The sequence below is a fragment of the Lepidochelys kempii genome, chromosome 5 (assembly GCF_965140285.1).
Source record: "Lepidochelys kempii isolate rLepKem1 chromosome 5, rLepKem1.hap1, whole genome shotgun sequence".
NCBI classification, from domain to species: Eukaryota; Metazoa; Chordata; order Testudines; family Cheloniidae; genus Lepidochelys; species Lepidochelys kempii.
The window spans coordinates 61,057,477-61,079,160 of NC_136384.1; the positions used below are offsets into that span (position 1 = coordinate 61,057,477).

At 36.1% G+C, this 21,684-nt stretch overlaps 1 protein-coding gene across 18 annotated transcripts in view; it reads right to left on the reverse strand.

Annotated features, from left to right (window-relative positions):
- MCTP1 (multiple C2 and transmembrane domain containing 1) overlaps positions 1–21,684 on the reverse strand; it is a 477,029-nt gene that overhangs the window by 147,884 nt on the left and 307,461 nt on the right. For all 18 annotated transcript variants that reach the window (XR_012158969.1, XM_073344510.1, XM_073344512.1 and 15 more), the window contains 2 exons: positions 12,422–12,608; positions 7,344–7,437 (listed from right to left, as the gene is read on the reverse strand). Coding sequence is in view for 17 of the 18 variants with exons in the window: in XM_073344510.1 (XP_073200611.1) it covers positions 7,344–7,437; positions 12,422–12,608 (281 nt within the window). In the remaining variant the exon portion in view is untranslated. The remainder of the gene's footprint in view (positions 1–7,343; positions 7,438–12,421; positions 12,609–21,684) is intronic.

Here is a 21,684-nt window from a genome sequence, read left to right on the forward strand (position 1 = left end):
CTCCCACTGAATCTTACATGACAACTTGGGATCTACTAACCTACCTATTTTGACTACCTCAAATCACTCAAATCCTTCTTTAAAATGCACTTCTTCCACAAAACTGTCCAATAATAATACCTCCAAAGAAGAAAAAGATACATAATAGAAAACTATATTTTAAAGAATCACACAATTTTAGATTTCATCTCCACTTTCTCTTCTGGTGCACTGTACGTTTGGCGTTTTCTGTTTAACTTCATGGGGCAATGATGAAAAAGGCATTTGAGAGGATAGAATGGATTTATCTACTGTATTTCAATGCTCGATTCCCCTTCTCTTTAGTCCCGACCACTTTAACAATGCAAAGTAATAAATGGGAGTTTTCCCTGATTAAAGGCCATCAAATTTGGCCCTTGATTTAAATTTCTTACTGGCTATATTTTACATAGATTAAATGCAAAAGTATTTTCATTATAAAGTGGTATTAATTATAAGCAACATGAAAATATTAATGTACAGAACTCTGCTGCATAATATTATTGGGTTAAGTAGGTTAGATATTTTAAAAAGTGAGGCTTCAAATGCGTAAGACTAGCATTTGCAGATGCTTTCATTTGGATTAAAATGACAGTCACCAATATTCATATTACAGGAAATAAGATGACTTCCAACTAGGATCAGGCAGAATGTTTCCTTTATAGAATTATGTCATCATGTTTTTTGTATTTGTTTTTTTCATACCTTCCCTTAAAAATCCATTAATAACTGTTAGAGAGAGCAGAGCACAACTGACTTAAAGGACAGGTGGTCTCTCCAAAAGGGTAATTTGTACATTCTTAATTAGAGCTGCCATTGATCTATTCTCTCCCTAAAACTGCTAAACTTCACAGGGCTAGATTCATTTCAGCAGGCACAAGACGATGTACAATGCACCTCCACCTCCCCCAAAAAGCCCACTGTGCCCAGTTAAGATTCACTTGCAGTGCCCCGCCAGCTCCACTAAGCTACACAGATGGCTACAGTGAGGATACACTAAATCAACATGTGGTCCTGGCCATGTCTCTTTCCAAGACCATGGTTACATTGTATCTTTGGCATATATATATATATATATATATATATATATTTTTTTTTACTAAGAAGGATCATGTGCCAGCATAAACCAGGAATGACTGTAGCTTAGAACCTAAATTTCTGTGGGCTCCAATAGACCATAAAGCTATGTACAACTATGATAGTTTATATTACTGAAGCAAATTCTAGTATAGAGTTTGCTAGGTTGTAATTAGGCTAGAACTTGAATATCAATTCTGTGCCCAAGATAAACATAATCTGAATTATTTTTTGCACTATTCATATTATACTAACAGTCATTCCCTTCCCGCCTCCTCCTAGCCCTGAGCAGACCTTTCCTCTGAGACCTGCAACAGTGACTACTTTATGTGAAGACTTAGAAATGTCAGAAGTCATTTCAGTTGCACTTATCAAAAATAAGTTCACAGGCCTTGTCCTCAGAAAGATATTTACATAAATGTAATTCAGTTGCGAGAACTGAACGTTTGTCATTTATTGTTTGAAATCATCATGCAATTGCCCATGCAATCATCACAAATCATCATGCAATTGCCCATGGCTGGCCATTGCGATCTATGAAACCCATTGCCAAAAATTTGTTCATTTTTGGAAAAACTGCAAGACAGTTCATGACCGTGCCATTGGGGCAGGCTCTAAAGTCACAAAGGTTGCTGCAAGCTCCCTAGCAGCCAGCTGCCTGCAACTGAGCAGCTAGCATGCCCTCTGGCCACAAGGAACAATAGCTCAACAGCGTCTTTATGGTCTGTGTTATACCGGATGTCAGACTAAATAATCACAATGGTCCCTTCTGGGCCTAAAATGTGTGAATCTATCTTTCTATGAGAGGCTGCCTTATCTAATGGATTAAGTACAGGACCAAAACCAAGAGACTCCAGCGTTCTAATGGCAGCTTTGACAATGACTCAGTCTGTGGCCTTAGTTGAGTCACTTAACCTTTCTTAGTTTTCCACCTGTAAAACAGAAATGATGATAATATCTAGCTCACAGTGATGTTGTTATTGATTAATTATGTGTCTGAGTGTCATGAATATTCAGGATATCTGACAAGGACATTCAGTTCAACAACCACATTTAAACAAATTTTGCAGAATATTTGAATAAAGCAAATTTCAAGTTAGTAATCAAGTATTTGCACCAAAAACCTGATTCTGTGAGCTCTGCTCATCCAATCAAGGAACAGAAAATAAACATCTGATATAGTTTTGTTACTCGGTTTTTCCTTTAATAATTAAAGCCTTTGAGTACATAAAATATTAGGGTCAGTTTGAGTTTTTATTTAACTTATAATATTGCCTATTTTGCATGATCGGTAGTTACTTTCATAAAGACTGATTTAAAAAAACTTATATAGATGCTGGATATGCTGCTACTAGATAGTGCAAATTACATTTGGAGCCATGATTTCAAAGGGTTACTAAATTTGCTCCAGCAATTTTTTTGTGTAGAGCCTTCCATATCTGTACTCAAAATTAACATTTGTACACATAAATTTGACATTTGATTTGCAAAATTTTGCAAACATTTCAGGAACAAATTCAAATGATGTTTTTTGAAAACATAGCCTTAAAAAACTTACAGTTAAAAAAAGTCCATCTGCACTCCACAATCTTGAAATTTTATCATCTTGATTCTGATCCTACTTTCAATTAATTCAATCAAAATTTTAATATTAAATTTATTGGGAATAGGATTGAGTGTCTTATATAAAACTTTGAAAAAATATAAAAAATGGTTCACTCAAACTGCAGTTTCTTTCTGTTCTCTGAAGAATCTCACAGCTATCTATGATAGTAAATCCAACTATTGTAAAGCCTTTTATAAAATATACCTTTTATACCAAACTCTATCTAGAAATCTCAGAACCTAAAACACAGTAACAATCAACTGATAATGAGGTCAGAAATACAAGTAAATTTACTTCTAATGAAGTCAGGAGACACAGTAATCAAAGTGTTAAAAATTCATTTCATGCATATCTCATTTGCCTCTTAGCTGATATTTATCACATAATACTGTGAGAAAGTAGAGGTCTAAGATGCTCCAGATAAATGGCTCAATTAATTGTACAGAGGTAGCCCTCTTTGAGCTGAACCAGAGCTGTGAGCTCTTTATTAAAAGCACTATTCTGTAGCCCATAACCTTGTTCCTTGACTCCTCTCTAGTTTCCAATTTAAACAAGTCCCCATGCGGCCTGCTCTAAAGGGCTTTGTCTCCCTGTCATTGTTAAGAGAGCCGAGGCATCCTGGAAGTGTGAAATCAGACCTCATGAGCTGAACGGTTCCCCAGGGAACGCTGGACTGAGCAGAAGGTCAAAGTCATGGGCTGGACCATCTGAAAGCGTCTGATCACCAGTCTGTGTCACAGCAAGTGGGGTGGGGGGAGCTAGGAGACTGGAATTGAACACATCTTAATTAAAGCCCACAGACAGCAAAACAAACTGTTTTCTAGGCAGGCTGTCAAATGGAGCTTAGATTTAGCATTACTAATGAATCTGAGTTGCTAACTCTTATTTCTTAAGATAATAAGAGTCTTAGAGAATTTGATAAAAATGGGGGCTTATCTTTTTCCTCTGTTTTCTTCCTTAAATAATCTGCCATCAATAATAAGGCAGCTTTCTTCAAAAGAAAAGCACGAACATGTCTACCTTAATAAAGGAGTAGCAAAAACCATCTTATTAAACCAGAAGGTTTTTCACTCCAGAGGGCTAAGCCTTCTATATACGTAACCTTGTTGCAGAAAGCAGAATACATTTTACCTGGCTATTGCTTTAACTGATATTGTATTTCATTTTAAAAAGTGCCTATTGCTTTCTGAAATATATTTGGGTTAGGTACACATAAAATATATTAATTTGAGATATCAACTTACATGATGATTCCATTATGTATTACCTTTCACTATATTGCCAGTATACACCTTCATTTAAAAGGGCTTAATTGTATATACCACAAGGGGCTTGCCTCTCTGAGAAGACTTTGATCACTTTCTGGGGAATCACAAGTTAGCTGAAGGTAAAGTGGGGGAAAGGGATGAGAACTTTCTTTTTTGTTGAGGACTTGGGGGAGAAAAACCAACTGCAACCCTGCAACAACCCACCCCCAAAAATGAATAAGTAATATTCAGTAGGGGATTTAAATTAAAATGTCTAAGGCAGAAAAGAAAAACCAAACTGAGTATTTTGTTCCATTCCATTTGGTCAAATTAGAAATCCAAAAATATATTTTCTAATATTTTTCCGGTGAATGCCCTTTGCTCCACCACATTTCCCAACTTAAAAAAAGTTGACATTGGTGAAGGCCCTAATATTTTTGGCCTGAAGCAGGAATTCCATGACCACATTTGAGATACACTGCTCTGTATTTTTGTCTGGTGCAAGGAAAGTATATTCTTACAGTAGGTCAGCTCCTTTAGAGACCAATCCTACAACATGCTCAGCACTCTCCATTCCTATTGAAATCAAGCTGGAGTGCTAAGCACTCAACACCTCAGAGGATTATGCTCCTTTCGTGTGTTCCTGGAAATGGGTTCACCGAATAGTACTTTTCAATACATCTCAAGCCTAGTTATAGCACACTTAACAGTGACCAATTTTCAAAACTGTAGCACCCAGTTTCTCAGGCTGTGAAAGCCTGCCCACAACTTGACTGAAATTTCAATCCGCTCTCGTGTCTTGTTCAATGCATGTGTATGTGTGGGCGTTGTAAACGGAGGCCTTAACCACCCAGTTAATCTCTTTTTTTAATCTGTATTAACCTTAATGATTTGAAGTGCACTGTCCAACACTAGGCTATTGAGCCTAAAGAAAAAACTACCCTCTACTATCAACAGTTTATTAGGGGCTTAACTGAAGTGACCTACTGTAGTCTGAACAAGGCTATGGGCTTTTTGTGGAAAGGAAAAGAATTGAGGGTTTCATTAAAAAGTAATTTGTGCTTTTTACTCCCTCATTCAATGGGACTCTCAATTGCTCTTTATTCACACAGAGTTAATACAGTATTACAGTGCTTCTCAATGAATGTATAGTAACAAAAGAAAAATTTTACATTTTGAAAGGAAAAAATTCTTTTTTACTGTAGTAAGATTGATGACTACTTAAAAGATTACAGAAATCTTCCCCACTCTATGCTTATGCTTAATGATGCAATATTACGATTTTTTTTAACTATTCAGCCTAAACTAATGAATTTTGACTTATTACTTTATATTAAAAAAGGCCTGAAAGTGAAATGGGATATTTTCAGCCTACAGAAAGGGAGTAAATCACACAGGTACTGTACAGGAGTGTCTGTGTGTTCCTGCTGAGACTCAGGAGAAAAATCCATAAGATTAAATCAGAAAAAAGGATGTATTATTATTTGGATTATTATAGAAAAAAATGCAGATTAGCATCCTGATCCCCATTCATATGAGCAATTCTTAATCACACATGTAGCATTGTTGATGTCAGCTGGTCTACTCACATCAGTAAGGATTACTCACTTAAGTAAGAGTTGGAGGATGAGGTCCTAAATGTTATTTACAAGATACTTAATTGGAGGTGTATGTGGGATGAACATATAATGAATAATTAAAGACCAAACAATCAGCAAATAAATCATCAGTTATTTCTAAACATACATTATTCAAATTCAAAATTTAATCTGAAGGTAGATCAGTCACATAATTCTAAAGGCCAGTACATAAAACAGGTGTAAATTACAGCATTTTTTAAAAAACCTATCGGTTGCCTTTCAAACTGATGGCAATTTTTTCCTCAAAAAAGTGCAATAATTTGTATAAACTTTGAAATACATAGCCCTTTAAAAACACCTATATTATATAAATAATTGTTCTGGCTATTCATGGTGGACAAAATATTTAGGACACATAGGAATGGGGAGGATATCAAATATTCCTTCCACTTGCTAACCAACAGTCATTCTGAATGTGCAGAGTCTGAAAATAGTTTTTGGTAGTTATGTACATCTCTAATTGAATCAAATGTATTTCCAAAAACTTCAGCAACTGGCACAGATGACATGTTGATCAGGAAAAGTCCAAGACTGAACAAGGTCAAAGACTGAATTATCCCATTCCCCCTGAATAACAATCTCTCTCTCTGTTCAGACCACATTGGATTATAAGGTCAAAGCAGAGTGAGGAACCTTTAGAAGTGTTTCACCAATCTCTGCCAAAGAAAGAATCTGTTATTTTGTGTTCCACCAACAGGATGACCTGTTTCAGCAATAAATTTTTTGTCCTGTTAGATCATCTAAGATAATAAACTATTGATATTCATGTTAATTTACACAGAAGTATTAGGAAAGGAATTTTCTACCATATATCTATATTTATACCTGTGACAGAACTTGTACTTCAGGTTCCCAAGTGGCAGCTAAGCCAACTAGGTTAATATAGTCAGCATATTCATGAATTCTTACAGCTGCAATGGCTACTTTCTGAAAGAGGACAATCTCATCTTGTTCCATTCAGCATGTGCAGTGTGCAGGTGGGTGTACTTTTAAGAGATAACATATTTCTGAAGAAAAATGGTGACTATGACTGCAATGATTATTCTTAAATAATTTCCAAAAGCAGAAGACAAAATTATCCAATCAGCTAATTATTAGTACAAGGACAAAACAAGAAGATTTAAAAACAGAATAATTTCAAAACTGTATTTTCTTGTGATTATTTTGGAAGCGGTTATTCAAGGTCCAGTCTTTTACCTATAATGAATGGGTCATTTACATTTGTAGCACTGATTGCGGGAAACTATTTCTTTGGAAGATTTTTTTTTTTAATTTTAAACCACATACAGTGTGGCAAGCTCTTTAGCAAGTACCAAAAGATTATTTTGATGACTGCTTTAGAGCAGTATTTGACTTTCATATTTTGAACTGTTAACTCATTGCAGTTTTGATTCTGAGAATTTTGTGTATTTGTATCCATTAAAGAATAAAGTCCTGCATTTGTAGCTCATGAAATGTCTTTGCAGGACCTCTGATGGAGAAAAAGGTGTATTTCTCCTTTCCCATAGATACTCTATATAAGATTCTAGTCCCTGGTATTATAAAGCCTCATAGCCCAGCATATAAAAAGTTTTGGTTGGGGATTTTTTGGGGATAGAAGGTGGGATTGTTTGCAAACTGGGCAATGAAATTCTGACACACTTATCTTCCTTAAACTTCACACCTTGTGGAAACTGATAGATTCTTTAAAAATGACCAAATCCAAGACTCTCTAATTATACTATCTACTATCATAGAAACTGAATCAGTCCTTGCCTGTGACATCAGCTGCCATCAATGCTTCTGCTCTGATGACCTTCACCTGTAGAAATCCTACATCCTTCATGTTGTGAAACATCCTCATTGTGCTCTAAACAATAATAATAAAAAGTTATTACAGGCTGTGTGGAAAGGAAAGAGGTTAATGGTTTTCCCTCCCCAATCCAAAATTCATTAAATACAATGCTGTTTCAAATGATTGACTTCTTCACTTTTTAATTTCAATAGGAACTTACTGTTATCAGTCTCTGTTTCAACACACTCCATTACCCAATCATTATAAGATAAAAATGGAAGAGTATGTCAGGATAAAATATATTAATAAGAAATTAATGCTACTGTATTACTCCCCTAATATTAGATACTTGAGCTATTAACTACAAAGTTTTAAATTTTGATATCCTATTAAGAATAACAAAATATTTTTTAAAAAATGATCAAATATACAATAGTCCCTCTTGCACATGAGAATCATACTTATGTTTTCCTTGTTATAGCTTGAGCAAGACAGGTTCATGTGTGATTAAGGGCCAATTCTTTTTTCCCCTTGAGGAAAATATGCAACTACCACTGTGCTTAACAAGAGTGACACATGCAAAGAGAGAAGAAGAGACTGAAAGATGGCTCTCAGTACATTACAAGGAACTCTCATAATAAATCTCTTTTCCCCACCACCAAGGATTATGTATAATTTAGACACATTTTATAAAAAGAAGAAAAAAATGGAATAGAGTACAAGCCCTCATTCATAATAAGCAATATTTTTAGAATTCTCTGTTACAACTATTTAGAAACAGTATTTTGTTGTGATTTTAAATAACAAAGTAACAAAAATGGTATTACAGTAACTGAGTGCAATAAGCCAGAAACATTTTTTATAAAGCTTGAATGCAGTGGCCAGTTCCACAGATGCAGTTTTAACCCCACAATTAATTGAGAGGACCACTGCTAACATTTATATATTATGCATCTAAATCAGTATCTTCAAAACTGGGAAATTAAAATTAGGCTTCTAAGTCCAGATTTAGACACCTCGGGATGTGGTCTGATTTTCAAAAGTGTTTGAAAATCTTGGCCGTAAAGGTTATCATTTGCGTACAAAGTCACTCATCAACAAAACACTTGTACCCATTTTTTAAGGCCCAATAGGTTTTATGCCCATGGTCTTATTCTATTATTGTGACACAGACAAAGCATGTGAAACCTCTTACTTATGTCTGAATATTTATAATAATATTTTGGTTTGTAGGTCATGTAAGCATCAACAGAGACACTGAGTCAAGGATTTTGAATTATATTACATGGGGGTAAAACTGACTATTATGGAAAATTAGAGTTTGATGTGAGCAAACTAGGATTACTATTCTACTTGTTAAAGATGGTATTTGAATAGAATCTTAAATGTTAGGCTGCTTGAAAAATATATAATATTTATGCATACCAAACATAGCCATTAAAATGTTAGGAGTATAAAATGCAGCCTTGTCTTTTATTAATAAGAAAATGTTGACAGTCAAATCATACTCTGACATTAATTTTATAAGTCCCATCTGACTGTTTATTGTTTACAGTGAAGGTTTGACCTTGGTATACTGAGCTGAGGAAATGCAGTTATGTGTAATCTCATATGGTTTACTTTTTTCATATATGAAAAGTGTTTATCACAAGGATTATGTTTTAATCTTTTTAAACATTTGTTTATCTTCAGAAATCTGTTTAAAATAGACAGATGACAAAGTTTAATCAAAATATACTTCACCCTCTCTTTATGTGCTTGCAAATTGAGGGTGGTGGAGGTGGTGTTACAGATAGTGATGTTATAATTCAAATATTTGTTGGCACAGTCTGTCATTTATTGCAATAATGATCAAGTTTTGGAAGCTTCTTATCAGGGCTGGTACCATAACAGAAATAAGTTCCCTCTTCTAATGCAGTGTGGAAGAGATTTACAAAAAAGTTTCTGCACCATGTTTTTTGAAGCTACTTAACCCAAGTTTCATGGTGGCTAGAAACAAACAAAAAAACAATAAACCCTTGCAACCCCCCAAAACCACATATAACATTGGTAAGCTCATCCTGTAAAAAAGGCAGCATTGCTATATTTCACTTTCAATATCTGATACCCATCTTCAGACTCTGCAGGATAATTATTGTTTGAATTTTTAGTTTCAGCAAGTCAGCTGATTTAGAGTCATTTATTGCATATTCTGACATTCTGGGCCCCTGACACATGGTACAATATTATTGTAGGGACTCTATGAAATATGAATTATTTTAATATATTACTTTAATACGTAACTAAGTAATGATTTATCAAAATATATTCTGTCTTCTTATTTATGATTATTGTTGAAGGCCTCAAAACCTGGATGGTTTCTGAAGCCTGAAATTTCCATAGCAGAGGAATCTATGATTTGCTGTGAATCCTTTCAGCCCTCAATAGATGGGGAAAGATTGAAATGCTCTGGAGATGAGTCCTCTTTATTTTTTTAATGAAAGGCTGTATAATATATTTTCTGTATGGCTGCAGCAGCTGTCAGGGAGAGCATCTCAGTTCAGCTCTATTATGGGAGAAGCAATACCCCATCCTATGGCATCGAGATACACTGAGGGGCCAGTACTGATTGACAGCTTGTCACCGTGACGTCTTATTCCATCTCTGTTATGGAGAAAATTAATGTCACACCACCAGCCTTATGACTCGCTGTCATCTTAGAACCACTCACCTTTTATCAATGCTCTAAATAACATTTCAAGCCCATCGTCTCACGGTGGACAATCCGGTCAAGGGACATTAAATCGGATGACTGTGAAATGTCATAATAAAAATGGAATGCTAACAACTTCTTCTCTAAACTAGCTCCTCTGGTTTTTAAACTGTGACAAGGGGGACCAGGGGTTCAGCACACCCATTCTGAAAAGGTCATACAATCTCTCTTGGTCTGTACCCATTACTGCGCTCCTCCCCCGAACCCAAAAGGAATTAATCTTCTCAGACAATTGTGGTAAAATAACGGTTCAAACAGTAATGTCTGTTTAATTTGTAGGGCTCTAATGTTCAGCTACAAATGGTTAAATGACAGTAATAGAGTAATTTTCCAAGGCTACTTGATCTGATGCCAGGGTCAGCTGATGGACTGCTTTTGGCCACAAGAATGGGTGCAAAATACATTTCAGATGGCAACTAGATTCTTTAAGAAAGCAAAAAATAAAAAGCCCTAAAATAAAGACACCAAATGATATAGTGTACCTCACTAATTGCATAATACTGGTTTATTGCATCTCTGTCCTTTAAGGCAGACACAAACACCGAAGATAAGCAGAAAGCTAAAGGAAAGAAAATTTGAATTTTGTAAATACTGTATTGTAAGTCTTTGCCCTCTACTTCTGCTGCTATTTATGGATCAGTTTAGTGAACAAAATATTGCAATTTCTCAGCAGGCATTTCCAATGTTAAAATCTGGAATACATGTAATTGCAAACCTTATTTTTCTACCACATATCAAATTAAATACATCCTTCAAACAATGCTTATTTGTGCATATTGAAAACATATTTAAATTTTGAAAAATGATGTTTTGTATATAAGAACATGTCAGAATGTGAAATTATTTGATCATTCTTCTTCCACATAAATAATGCTATGTGTTTAATTTATGAAGCAAAAAGGGAATTTAAGAAAGCTATGTAAAAATATGGAGCAATAATATTTTTCTATACTGCTGCTAAACTATGAAAACTATCAATACCACTTAACTTGTATCATCCTACCACAATAATCCACAAAAATATGGTATTTTTACACTTATATCAAAATGTATGTAACTATATAATTAATCTATCGGAATGTGTTATATTTATAAAGATCTATTCTGACAACAGACTCTGTATTGGTGGATACCAAAATCTGAACTAATTCTCATAATTGTAATTATTTTTCAAAGATGGTGCACAATACCTTAGCTCTCAGCTGGGTTAGAAAATATAATATTTAGCCTTGCTAAGTCACCTCTATTAAACTGTGTTTATGATAACACTATTGGTGTATGAGTTGTACAAGCATTAGCAGACAGCTGATTCAGTGGAGATAGCCAGAATAAATTTGCTGAAGCGCACATCCTGCTAATCTGTTTGAAGAATATTGTACAGCATTAGTACTAGCACTTCATGTTATCTGCACAGCCTGATAAGGTACATCTTTATTAAATTCAGTTATTGAAAGGATGTCAGTCAGGGAATAGGAATATTTTAAAATCTAAAAAAAAAAATATTAAGCGGCTCTTTGTTAGTCAGAGCTTGGTTTAATGGCTGAGTGTCTAGAGAAGCCTTCTAAACACCTGGCAGCATTGTACAATAAAAGCTTTGTAATTTTAAGTGGAAATAGCTTTTTTTTTTTTTAAATTCTCCATATGTAGAAAGACAGTTACTTTTAGTGATTTACGTATTAATAAATGCTGGAGTAAGAGCTCCCCTCTCTGTTGCTTTGATAAAACTACACAGATTCTGCACCATGTGAGGATGCTGGGAAATAAAATAATTTGTTTCAGAATATTCTGAAATGGAAAGATGGTTTAATACAATTATTTTAATGAGACAAACCACTGCTCCAAACTCTAACACTTAGTCAAAAAATAAGAAGTCATCTTGCTTTCTACTATGCTGTATAACTACTGCAAAACCTTTGAAAAAGATATGGGTGCTTTACACAAGCTGAAATGAATAGTTGCTATTGTAAAGATTCTCTGAAATATTGTAAAATTGCTAAAAAACATCTTAAATTATACTGCACTTGGAAAACAAAAATAATCAAAATTACATAAAGTAGTTAAATTAACTACTTAATGACACAGTGAAATACAGTAGCTGAATATTCATGTACACAACATTTATATAAAGGTAAATTGTAGGGCTCTGATGATGTTATCTAGATATTTAAGTCAATTACTACTAGTATTAATTATTAGCTTAAATCAGCACCACTGATTACATAGTAGATATATTCAGAATTTTTTTCTCATAGTAGTTAATTATTTGCAACATTATGTTAAGAAGGATAAGCAATAGGTGCTACATACATATCTCTTTAGTATTTCCTCTCGCTCTTTCTGGTCCTCCAAGGAGTTGACAGAGAGGTCAGAGATACTGACTGCAGCTGATGCTGTCAGGGTGACCAGCAGTACCAACCATCCTTCTCCTTCCTCCAGCTGCAACTCCAGCTTGTGAGTTTGTTCTCTACTCAGGGCCGACAGGTCAACCTGACACCTACAAACAAACGTTTTGAATCAGTGAGTGGCTTTCTTCACAAGATCAAACAAGAGCCATATGGGCTGACCTGCACTCCATTATGCAAAAAATAAATAAATGGAAATTCCTTCCCAGTCTGTGGAAGGATTTATCTTCAGTTTCAGCCATATCTCTTGCCTATTTTTAGCTTCAGCTCATTATATTGCTGAGGCATTGTACATTTATTTTAAATATATACACAAAGAAAATCTATGACCAAAGTAGGGTGCTAGAAATCCAGATTCAGATCCAAATTGTGAAGCTTTAGTCAGTCTCGTATGTACACATAAAATAAAAGAATTAAGTGTGCCTTTTTAAATCTTTGAACACTAAAACTAATACCAGTCATGCTTTTTTTAAAAAAAATCTTCATTAAGGGATTGACTATGACAGTAGATAACATGGCTGGACATGGGAGTAAGGGGAAGGAGGCATCCCTCCAATGTCTGCATTAAACCTCTTATGGTGGTTCTGGCTACAAGAGGCAGAGCAGGAGCTGTACACACTATACTTCCCACTGTGAGCAAGTGGACAGGAGTAGCCTCTACATGAGCCAGCCAACAATGTCTGGGCACAGCTGAAATATGCCTCATCCTTAAAAGCCAGAGAGAAGCAGGGAAGAAGTTGTGTACCACTACTCACACAGGGCCGTGCCTAAATGCTTAATCAAGCCTTAAAGGAGAATACAGTCCATACATATTCTACATATATATTCTAGGTCTCTTGTAATTAAAACTGTCTGGTATTTTTAATATATTAGTCTATTTTCATGTATTTAATCTTTCCTAGAATGTAGCTGTGAATTTCATATTATGGTCATTCTGAAAACTCGTAGAACTGCCACATTACACTGAACAGGAATTATTAAAAGTATTACTTGAACTATTTATATCCATAACTTTTTCTCTTAAAGTTATGGCAATAAATTAACAATCCATGAAAACAAAATCCAGATGAAGTAAATGGATACATTCTACTTATAGTTTTGCCATTTTATAATGTAGTTTTAACAGCAGTTATATAATCTGACAGGTCCATGTTCTATCTGCCACTCTGACTAAGCTAAATATCTCACAAATTCTTTTAATAAAAATGTGAACTGATTTTGAAAAGAAAGATAATGTGGTGACCAAAGGGCCAATAAATGTGGCCCTATAAAATGGGCACTCTGCGATCATGGACAGGTTAAATTTGTTACAAGAATATTTCCCCTGCCCTCTCATTTACTGTATATTGTTTAGCGTTTATCTTTCATTTTGGATTTTTGTATGAAGACTAGCAAGCAGTGGAAGGAAGTGAGAGGAATAGGGAAAACATTAAAACTACCCTGGTCAGTATAAATGCTATACCTCTACCTGTGCTATAAACTTACAATTTAAACTGCAATAAAGAACAGTTTCTTCTTTACTATAATGAGTATTGGTAATTAAGTACTCAGAGATTTAATATAGTGTCAAATGATCATTCCTTTACAATTAAAGGTTAAAGGTTTATTGTGATTTGGATTGCTTCTAGTATTCAAATCTGGTATTATATATTCCAGTGTAGTTATTTTGCACCCCCAACCCCTCCTCATCCAAAACAGGCACCATACACCCTAAAGTATCCTTAAAAACGTCTCCATGACAACACTGCTGTGTTGATCACTGGACAGTATTACTATAAACATGGTCTTTAATTTGAATAGTTTAAATTCTGCCAACATAGTCAGTAAGAGAGAGTGACTAGGACTTAATAATATCAGTAATCCAACTGAAATCAAAAATAGATTAGTCATTTTAGAGTCTTAGCCAGAAAAAAAAAGGAAAAATTGATGAGTCTTGGAATACACACACATACAGATCTATTCATCCACTAGTCTGTTTGTGTTATAAGTGCAAACAAAGAACGTTTGTGGAATGTTAAAGTTGAAATATCAGTTCCAAAAGTTATATTCTTCTCCTCCAACATTTATAAAGCGAGCTGTAGCTCACGAAAGCTTATGCTCAGATAAATTGGTTAGTCTCTAAGGTGCCACAAGTACTCCTTTTCTTTTTGAGAATACAGACTAACACGGCTGCTACTCTGAAACACTCCACATATCAATTGCTATTTTTGGTGTATGTTAAAAGGGACACCATCAACCTGAACATCAAAACCCTATTCAAAATGGCTGTATTCACAATTCTACAGTTACACACAACATCTAATATTACTGTAACTAAGAGAAATCTACTGGAAAACATTTCTCTACTTCAACTGGTTTATTCTACACATTCAATACAATGCACGAACAGTCAATGTTTTGTTGATAGTCAGTCGCACTTGATGTGTCCTGGATTATCATCACCACTCTGGGCAAAATTTATATGCACACTCCTTGCCAGGACCTGTAAGGGGGTGCTTTCCAGTAACATAGCAGCAGAGCTACTGCTCTTTCTGAGTATGTCTCTCCTTTTGAAGCTCCTAGGACTCCTGGCATAGAGCAACAGCAGCAAGGAGTGTACATCAGAAAAATCCTCTTTCCTCTCAGGAATCACACAAAGGGCTAGGGAGTGTTTGTTACCTGGGGGCAGGAGTGCAGAGGTGATCCACAGGAGCTTTTTCTATCTTTCTACCACCGCTCAGAAATTGGGGGCTTTTTCTGTGGAAAATTTCAATTTCGGGGGCAAAAAAATGAAAACTTAAATATAGTAGGCAAAAATTAAATATTTTGTTTTGAAAATGCCATCAAGGTGCCTTTTGGGAGTTATAGTTTGGGGGCCTCATTCTCCCATTCTTTTCTATTGGTAACTTTCACTAGTCAAACTACATTTCTCATCATGCACCATGGTCTCTCCTGTTTCGGAGGGAAGGCAGTACCTTATGGGAGATGTAGTCTGGCTGGAAAGCCCAGCCTATATAGGAGAATAGGGACATGAGGAAAGCAAACTACAACTCCTATGAGGCACTGTAGTGCCATATTCTATTGAAATATTTTGGATTTTGGCTGAAATATTTCAGTTTACAGGCACCAGTTTTTTCAATGAAAAAAAATAATTTGTCACAGAAATTAGGCACTTACATAAAACTCTGTTTAGTCACAAATCACATTTTACATTAATGAAAATTTTCAACCATGCTACTTCTTTCCCTCACCACTTGCATGGGAGCAGGGATGAACAAAAGCCTGACAGAGGGTAGGAAGAGGTGGGGTTCTTCATTCCTTAGGATGCCACTGCTGGTTCCAGTGAGAAGTTTAGAAGCTGGAAGGTCTTAAGTGCTAATGCTATTGCTGAAATATCCTTTATAAACATCAGTAGGGAGCTATAAAAACCTTTATACATTTTTAAGGAATTTAATAAAAACAAATTAATGACATGCTATTTAATCTACCCCAAAGAGTTCAAGTTAACAGCACCCTTTAATAAATAATACTACCTTAAAATTCTTATTTAAAAGGAAAACAAACATAGAAAATACTATACATATAGAATCATAGAAATGTAGGGCTAAAAGGGATTTCGAGAAGCCACTGAGTCCAGCTCCCTGTGCTGAGGCAGGATCAAGTAAACCTAGACCATCCCTGACAGATGTTTGTCCAACCTGTTCTTAAACCTCCAGTGCTAGGGATTCCACAACTTCCCCTGGAAACCTAGTCCAGAGTTTAACTATCCTTATATTTAGGGAAATGTTCTCATATCTCTAAATCTCCCTTCTTGCAGATTAAGCCTATTATTCTTATCCACCTTCAGTGGACAATGAGAACAATTGATCACAGTTCTCTAAACTTATCTGAAGACCTATTAATGTTTTGTGATGAAAGTCCCAATCTATGGCAAATTGCCTAAAATCTGCACTGGAAAATTGCAGCCTATTATCGCTAAAGACTTCATCTGGAATTCCATGTCTGGAGAAGATTCCCTTCCTGCCAGCTATCACTGATTTTCAGTGATATCAGCTATCACTGATATTTCAGCTATCACTGATATTCGTACTGTGCAGTGTGCTAATTTCTGGACACAGAGAATAATAATCTGTGACTATTAAATAAACCTTTGATTGCCAGGTAAATAAGTCAGTGCCTACCCTCTCATAAGGCCTTAATGGAACTGGATGAGGTCTCAGTGGCTCTGCTTGTTGGCATGGCTTGTATTTCAAGCAGGAAAAGCAGTTTCCTACCACATTAGTGATGTTGTGATTGATCCGTGGTCAACATAGCACCTCTCATGCTCATTGTTTGCACTTCTCAATTCCTAAATGAACCCTGTGGATCTTCTGTAGCATTCCTTTTCAGAGGCTCATTGGAATTACAACGTACTGCCCTTGAAAATCACCCCATCTATCACAGTAAATTCATGTCTGCAGTCCAATACTCTCTTATACTTGGATAGCAACTGTTTATTTCTTCAGGCCAGCCTTTAATTATCATTTCTTTAAGGATTCCTAATGATTCATCTTTCTTCATTTCCTCTCTTATTTGTTGCAATTTCCTGTTAGCTATAGGAATTGACTTTACAATCAGACCTACATAGGCTTGCATCTCTATCTCTAAAGTGTTCTCTAGTTTTGTGGGAGCCACTTCTCTGGAAAGTGCATCTGCTGTAAACATGCAATTTATCAGGCATGTAGGTCACAAGCAAATCCTACTTTTGCAGCTTTATCATTTGTTAAATAACACTATTAGGAGCTTGTGGGACATTTCAACTTCCACTGTCTGTCCATAAATATACTGAATGAATCTCTCACAGGCAAACAATATTCCTAAAAACTCCTTTTCAATCTGCATACATCTAGCTTATGCCTCAGTCAGTGATTTGGCTGTATCATGCATATGCCACTGGTTACCAACAACCCTCATGCTTCTGTAAAATCACGGCACCTATCCCAGACTGTGAAGCATCTGCTGAGATTTTAACAGGCCTTCCTGAGGCATAAAACTTCAACACTGGTTCTTGTATCAGTTGTTGTTTTAAACCTTCCCATGATTGCTCCTGTTCTTCATCCCAATATCATTCATTTTTATTCTCTAGGAGTTTTCTCAAAGTTGCTGCTTTGGTAGATAGATTAGGTATGAATTTTATAAAGTAATTAACCATTCCCAGGAATCATTGGACATCTTTCTTTGATTGGGGATGTGGCATCATTTCAATGGCTGAAATCTTCCTTTTATCAGGTTTTACACCTTTATTGGAAATAATGTCCCCAACAAAAGTCAGTCCTAAAACATGTCTCCCTATTTAGTTTGAGGTTTGCAGCTCTAAGTGCCTCCAGGACTTCCTGAAGTCTAAAACCATGCTCCTCTTTCATTGAGCCCTACATAATGACGTCATCCATTCAGGTATCAACACCATTAATATGTTCATACATCATTCATATGTATGGCTTTGTGGTACCCTTCTGGTGCTGAAGCTATGCCAAAGAAGCGTAAGAATCTATCTTCCAAATGGGGTATTAAATGTGCATAGCTTTGAGCTTTCTTCAGTTAATTTTAGCTGCCAAAAACCTGAGGTTGAATCCAATTTACTGAAATATTGAGCGTTTGCAAATTGAGCCATAACCTGTTCTCTGGATGGTAGTTTGAAATGTTCTCTTTTTATAGCCTTGTTGAAGTCTCTGGGATCTAAGCGTATGCATAGCTGGCCATTATTTTTCTCCACAATGACTAGGGAGCTCACCCATTCTGTTGGTTCCTCAATTTTTTGTATTAATTGCATTGCTTCCATCCTTGCAAGCTCAGCCTTGAATTTATCACAGAGTGAAAATGGCACCTTTCTACATGGATGGATAACTGGAGGGACCTGCTTGTTTATCTGGATGGTCACCCTTCAAGCAACCCAACCCTGGAAACAAGTCATGATATTCCTGAAAGAGTGCTTCATAGCCAGGTTCAGCACGATCTTGTAGTGGGAGCATCAATTTTACCAGATTGAACTTCTCATGTGCAGCCGAGCCAGTATATGATGCTTTTACGGTTGATGCTAGCAATCCACCTCACCTTCACTGGGATATTTGTTCCAGAAGAACCAGTTACTTTTATTTCTGTTGGTCCCAGTTTTGGTCTTATTTTTTGTCTCTAATGTGGTTCAGACAGAATATTAACCTGAGTTCCTGGAATAATTGCTCCATTCACTGTCATAGGCAGTATCCAGTCCCTCTCATCAGGCTTGCCAAATTGCACTACACCTATGAAAAACTCCTCAATCAGATTTGTCTTTAACTGAATACACTTGACTTTTCTGCATTTGAGATCTGCAGAATTTTGCAAAATGATTATTTTCCCCACATTTATGACAGTTTCCCAAACTGTCCAGGGCCAAGCTGTAATTCACACCTTCCACATGACTGTCTGTATGCTGTCTTTTCCCTAGTAGTGGTTTTCATAGCGAGCAGTTCCACTCTTTGATTTGACCTATTCTGGCTGAATTATTTTGTACTTAGTACACAGATAACTCCTTCAGGTGAATTCAGCTCTTTGATTTGTGCTTTCACAGTTGCATATTTGGAGAACTTTTTCTAAAGTTAAGTTTCCTTCATGGAGCATTTTCTCTCTTAACACATTTTCATTAAGAATCATTTGTGGCATATCTCGGACCAGAGACTCTATCAGCTCACCAAAGTCACAGGTTTTACTGAGTTTCCTTAATTCTGAAACACATTGCTCTACAGTGTCATGAGTTCTTTGCATGCAAGTAAAACATTTATCCCTCTCAAATGTTTCTTTCCTTTTTGGCATGCAATATGCCTTAAATTTAGTCAGTATTTTACTTAACTCACCTTCTTCAAACTAAATGTTGTTATGCTTCCTCCCCAACAATTGGCAAAAATATTGATGATTTCACTTTATCATTTTTCACCTCTACCCCATGGCTGCTAAATACAATTCAAATCTGTCAATTTTTCCAGTTCTCTGCAACATTGCCTGACAATTACAGATGGGATGGAGGTTGCAATGCATCCATTTTCGTTTTTTTCCCCCTTCTTAAGCTAGTCAAGCTACTATTGTGCTCACCAAATATATACAAAAGCCTGTGTCTGGTGCCCCACTTGCTTCTTCGGTGCCTCCCTTTGTCTCTGCTTTCAATTGCAAACTCAGAAGTTAACTTCAAAATGACTGCAGTTGTCTTCTCATTCAGCACTTCTGACACCATGTAATGATCTTGGGGTTGATTAAATAACAAACCAGTGAATGAGAAAGTAATTAAACTTTTAATAAAACAAACTGGAGAGCTTCTGTAGTGAGCTGCTGCACACAGCCAAGTGGTGTTCCCAACCCCTGCCTCCAGAGCACATCTCCAAATTCCCACACTCAGAACACTGTCCCTTATAAGGGAGCATCTCCAAATCACAAATCTTTCATAAACATCTCTCTACAATGCCCAGGTTTTTTTTAAAAAAAAAATCTCCATCATAGGCTAGGTTTTCTAAACCTTTTATCATTTTGTTGCTCTCCTCTGTATTCTCTCCAATTTGTCCACAGCTTTTCTAATGTCTGGTGCCCAGAACTGGACACACTACTCTAGCTGAGCCTTCACCAGTGCTGAATAAAGTGGGGAAATGACCTCACTTGTCGTATATATGGCACTCCTGTTAATACAGCCAAGAATGATATTAGCTTTTTTATAATTGCATCACATTGTTGATTCGTATTCAGTTTGTGATGTAGATCCTTTTCAGCAGTACTACCACCTAGTCAGTTATTCGCCATTTTGTAGTTGTGCATTTGGTTTTTCCTTACTAAATGAAATACTTTGCACTTATTTTTATTGCATTTCATCTTGCTGAATTGGGACCAATTCTCCAATTTGTCCAGGTCATTTGAATTGTAATCCTCTCCTCTAAAGTACTTGCAACTCCTTTCACCTTGGTGTCAACTGCAAAATTTTATAACCATACTCTCCACTCCATTATCCAAATCTTTAATAAAAATATTGAATAGACCCTTGCAGGACCCCACTAGATATGTCCTCTCTGTCTGACAGTGAACCATTGATATCTACTCTTTGAGTATGGTCTGTCGACTAGTTGTGTCTCCACCCTATAGTAACATCATCTAGACTGCATTTCCCTCATTTGCTTATGATGTCAAGTGGGATTGGGTCAAAAGTCTTACTAAAAATCAAGATATATCACATTTGCTGCTTCCCGCCTCCTTCCCCCCATCCACAAGACCTGTAATCCCGTCCAAGAAGGAAATTAGGTTGGTTTGGTAAGATATGTTTTTGATATCAAGGATGAGAGCTGGCTATTCCTTATAACCCTACTATCCCTCTAGGTGCTGACAAATTGATTGTTAATAATGTGTTCCAGTAACTTTCCAGGCATCTAAGTTAGGCTGACTGGTCTATAATTCCTTGAGTCTCTTTGTTCCCCTTTTTAAAGACAAATACTATGTGTGCCATTCTCCAATCCTCTCGGACCTTACCTGTCCTCCGTGACTTACCCAGGGAAAAGGGACCTACTTAACCTGGGCCTAATATATCTTCCTTCTATTACTCTCCTGTAGCCATCCAGCCCGACCCTGTCACATAATTTAAAGATCCTCTTTTTTATTGCCTTTTATATCCCTTGCTAGTTATAACTCATTTTGTGCCTTGGCCTTCTGATTTTTTCCCTACATGCTCGTGCTATTCTTTTATACTCATCCCTAGCAATTTGTCCATGTTTCCAGTTTTTACAGGATTTCTTTTTGATTTTCAAGTAATTAAAGGGCTCCTGATGGAGCCATATTAGCCTCTTACTATTATTCCTAGATTTCCTTTGCATCTAGATAGTTTGTACTAGTGCCTTTAATATTGTCTCCTTGAGAAACTGCCAGTTCTCCTGAACTCCTTTTTCCCTTAGATTTTTTTCCCCTAGGACCTTGACTATTAACTCTCTGAGTTTGTTAAAGTCTGCCTCTTTTTAAGTGCATTGTCCTTATTCTGTTGCTCTCACTCCTTCCTTTCCTTAGGACCATGTAAACTATCCTTTTATGATCACTTTCACCCAAATTGCCTTCAACCTTCAGATTTGCTACCAACTCCTCCTTCTTGGTCAGAATCAAGTCTAAAATTGCTGTCTTCCTGGTTACTTCCTGCACTTCGTAAACCAAAAC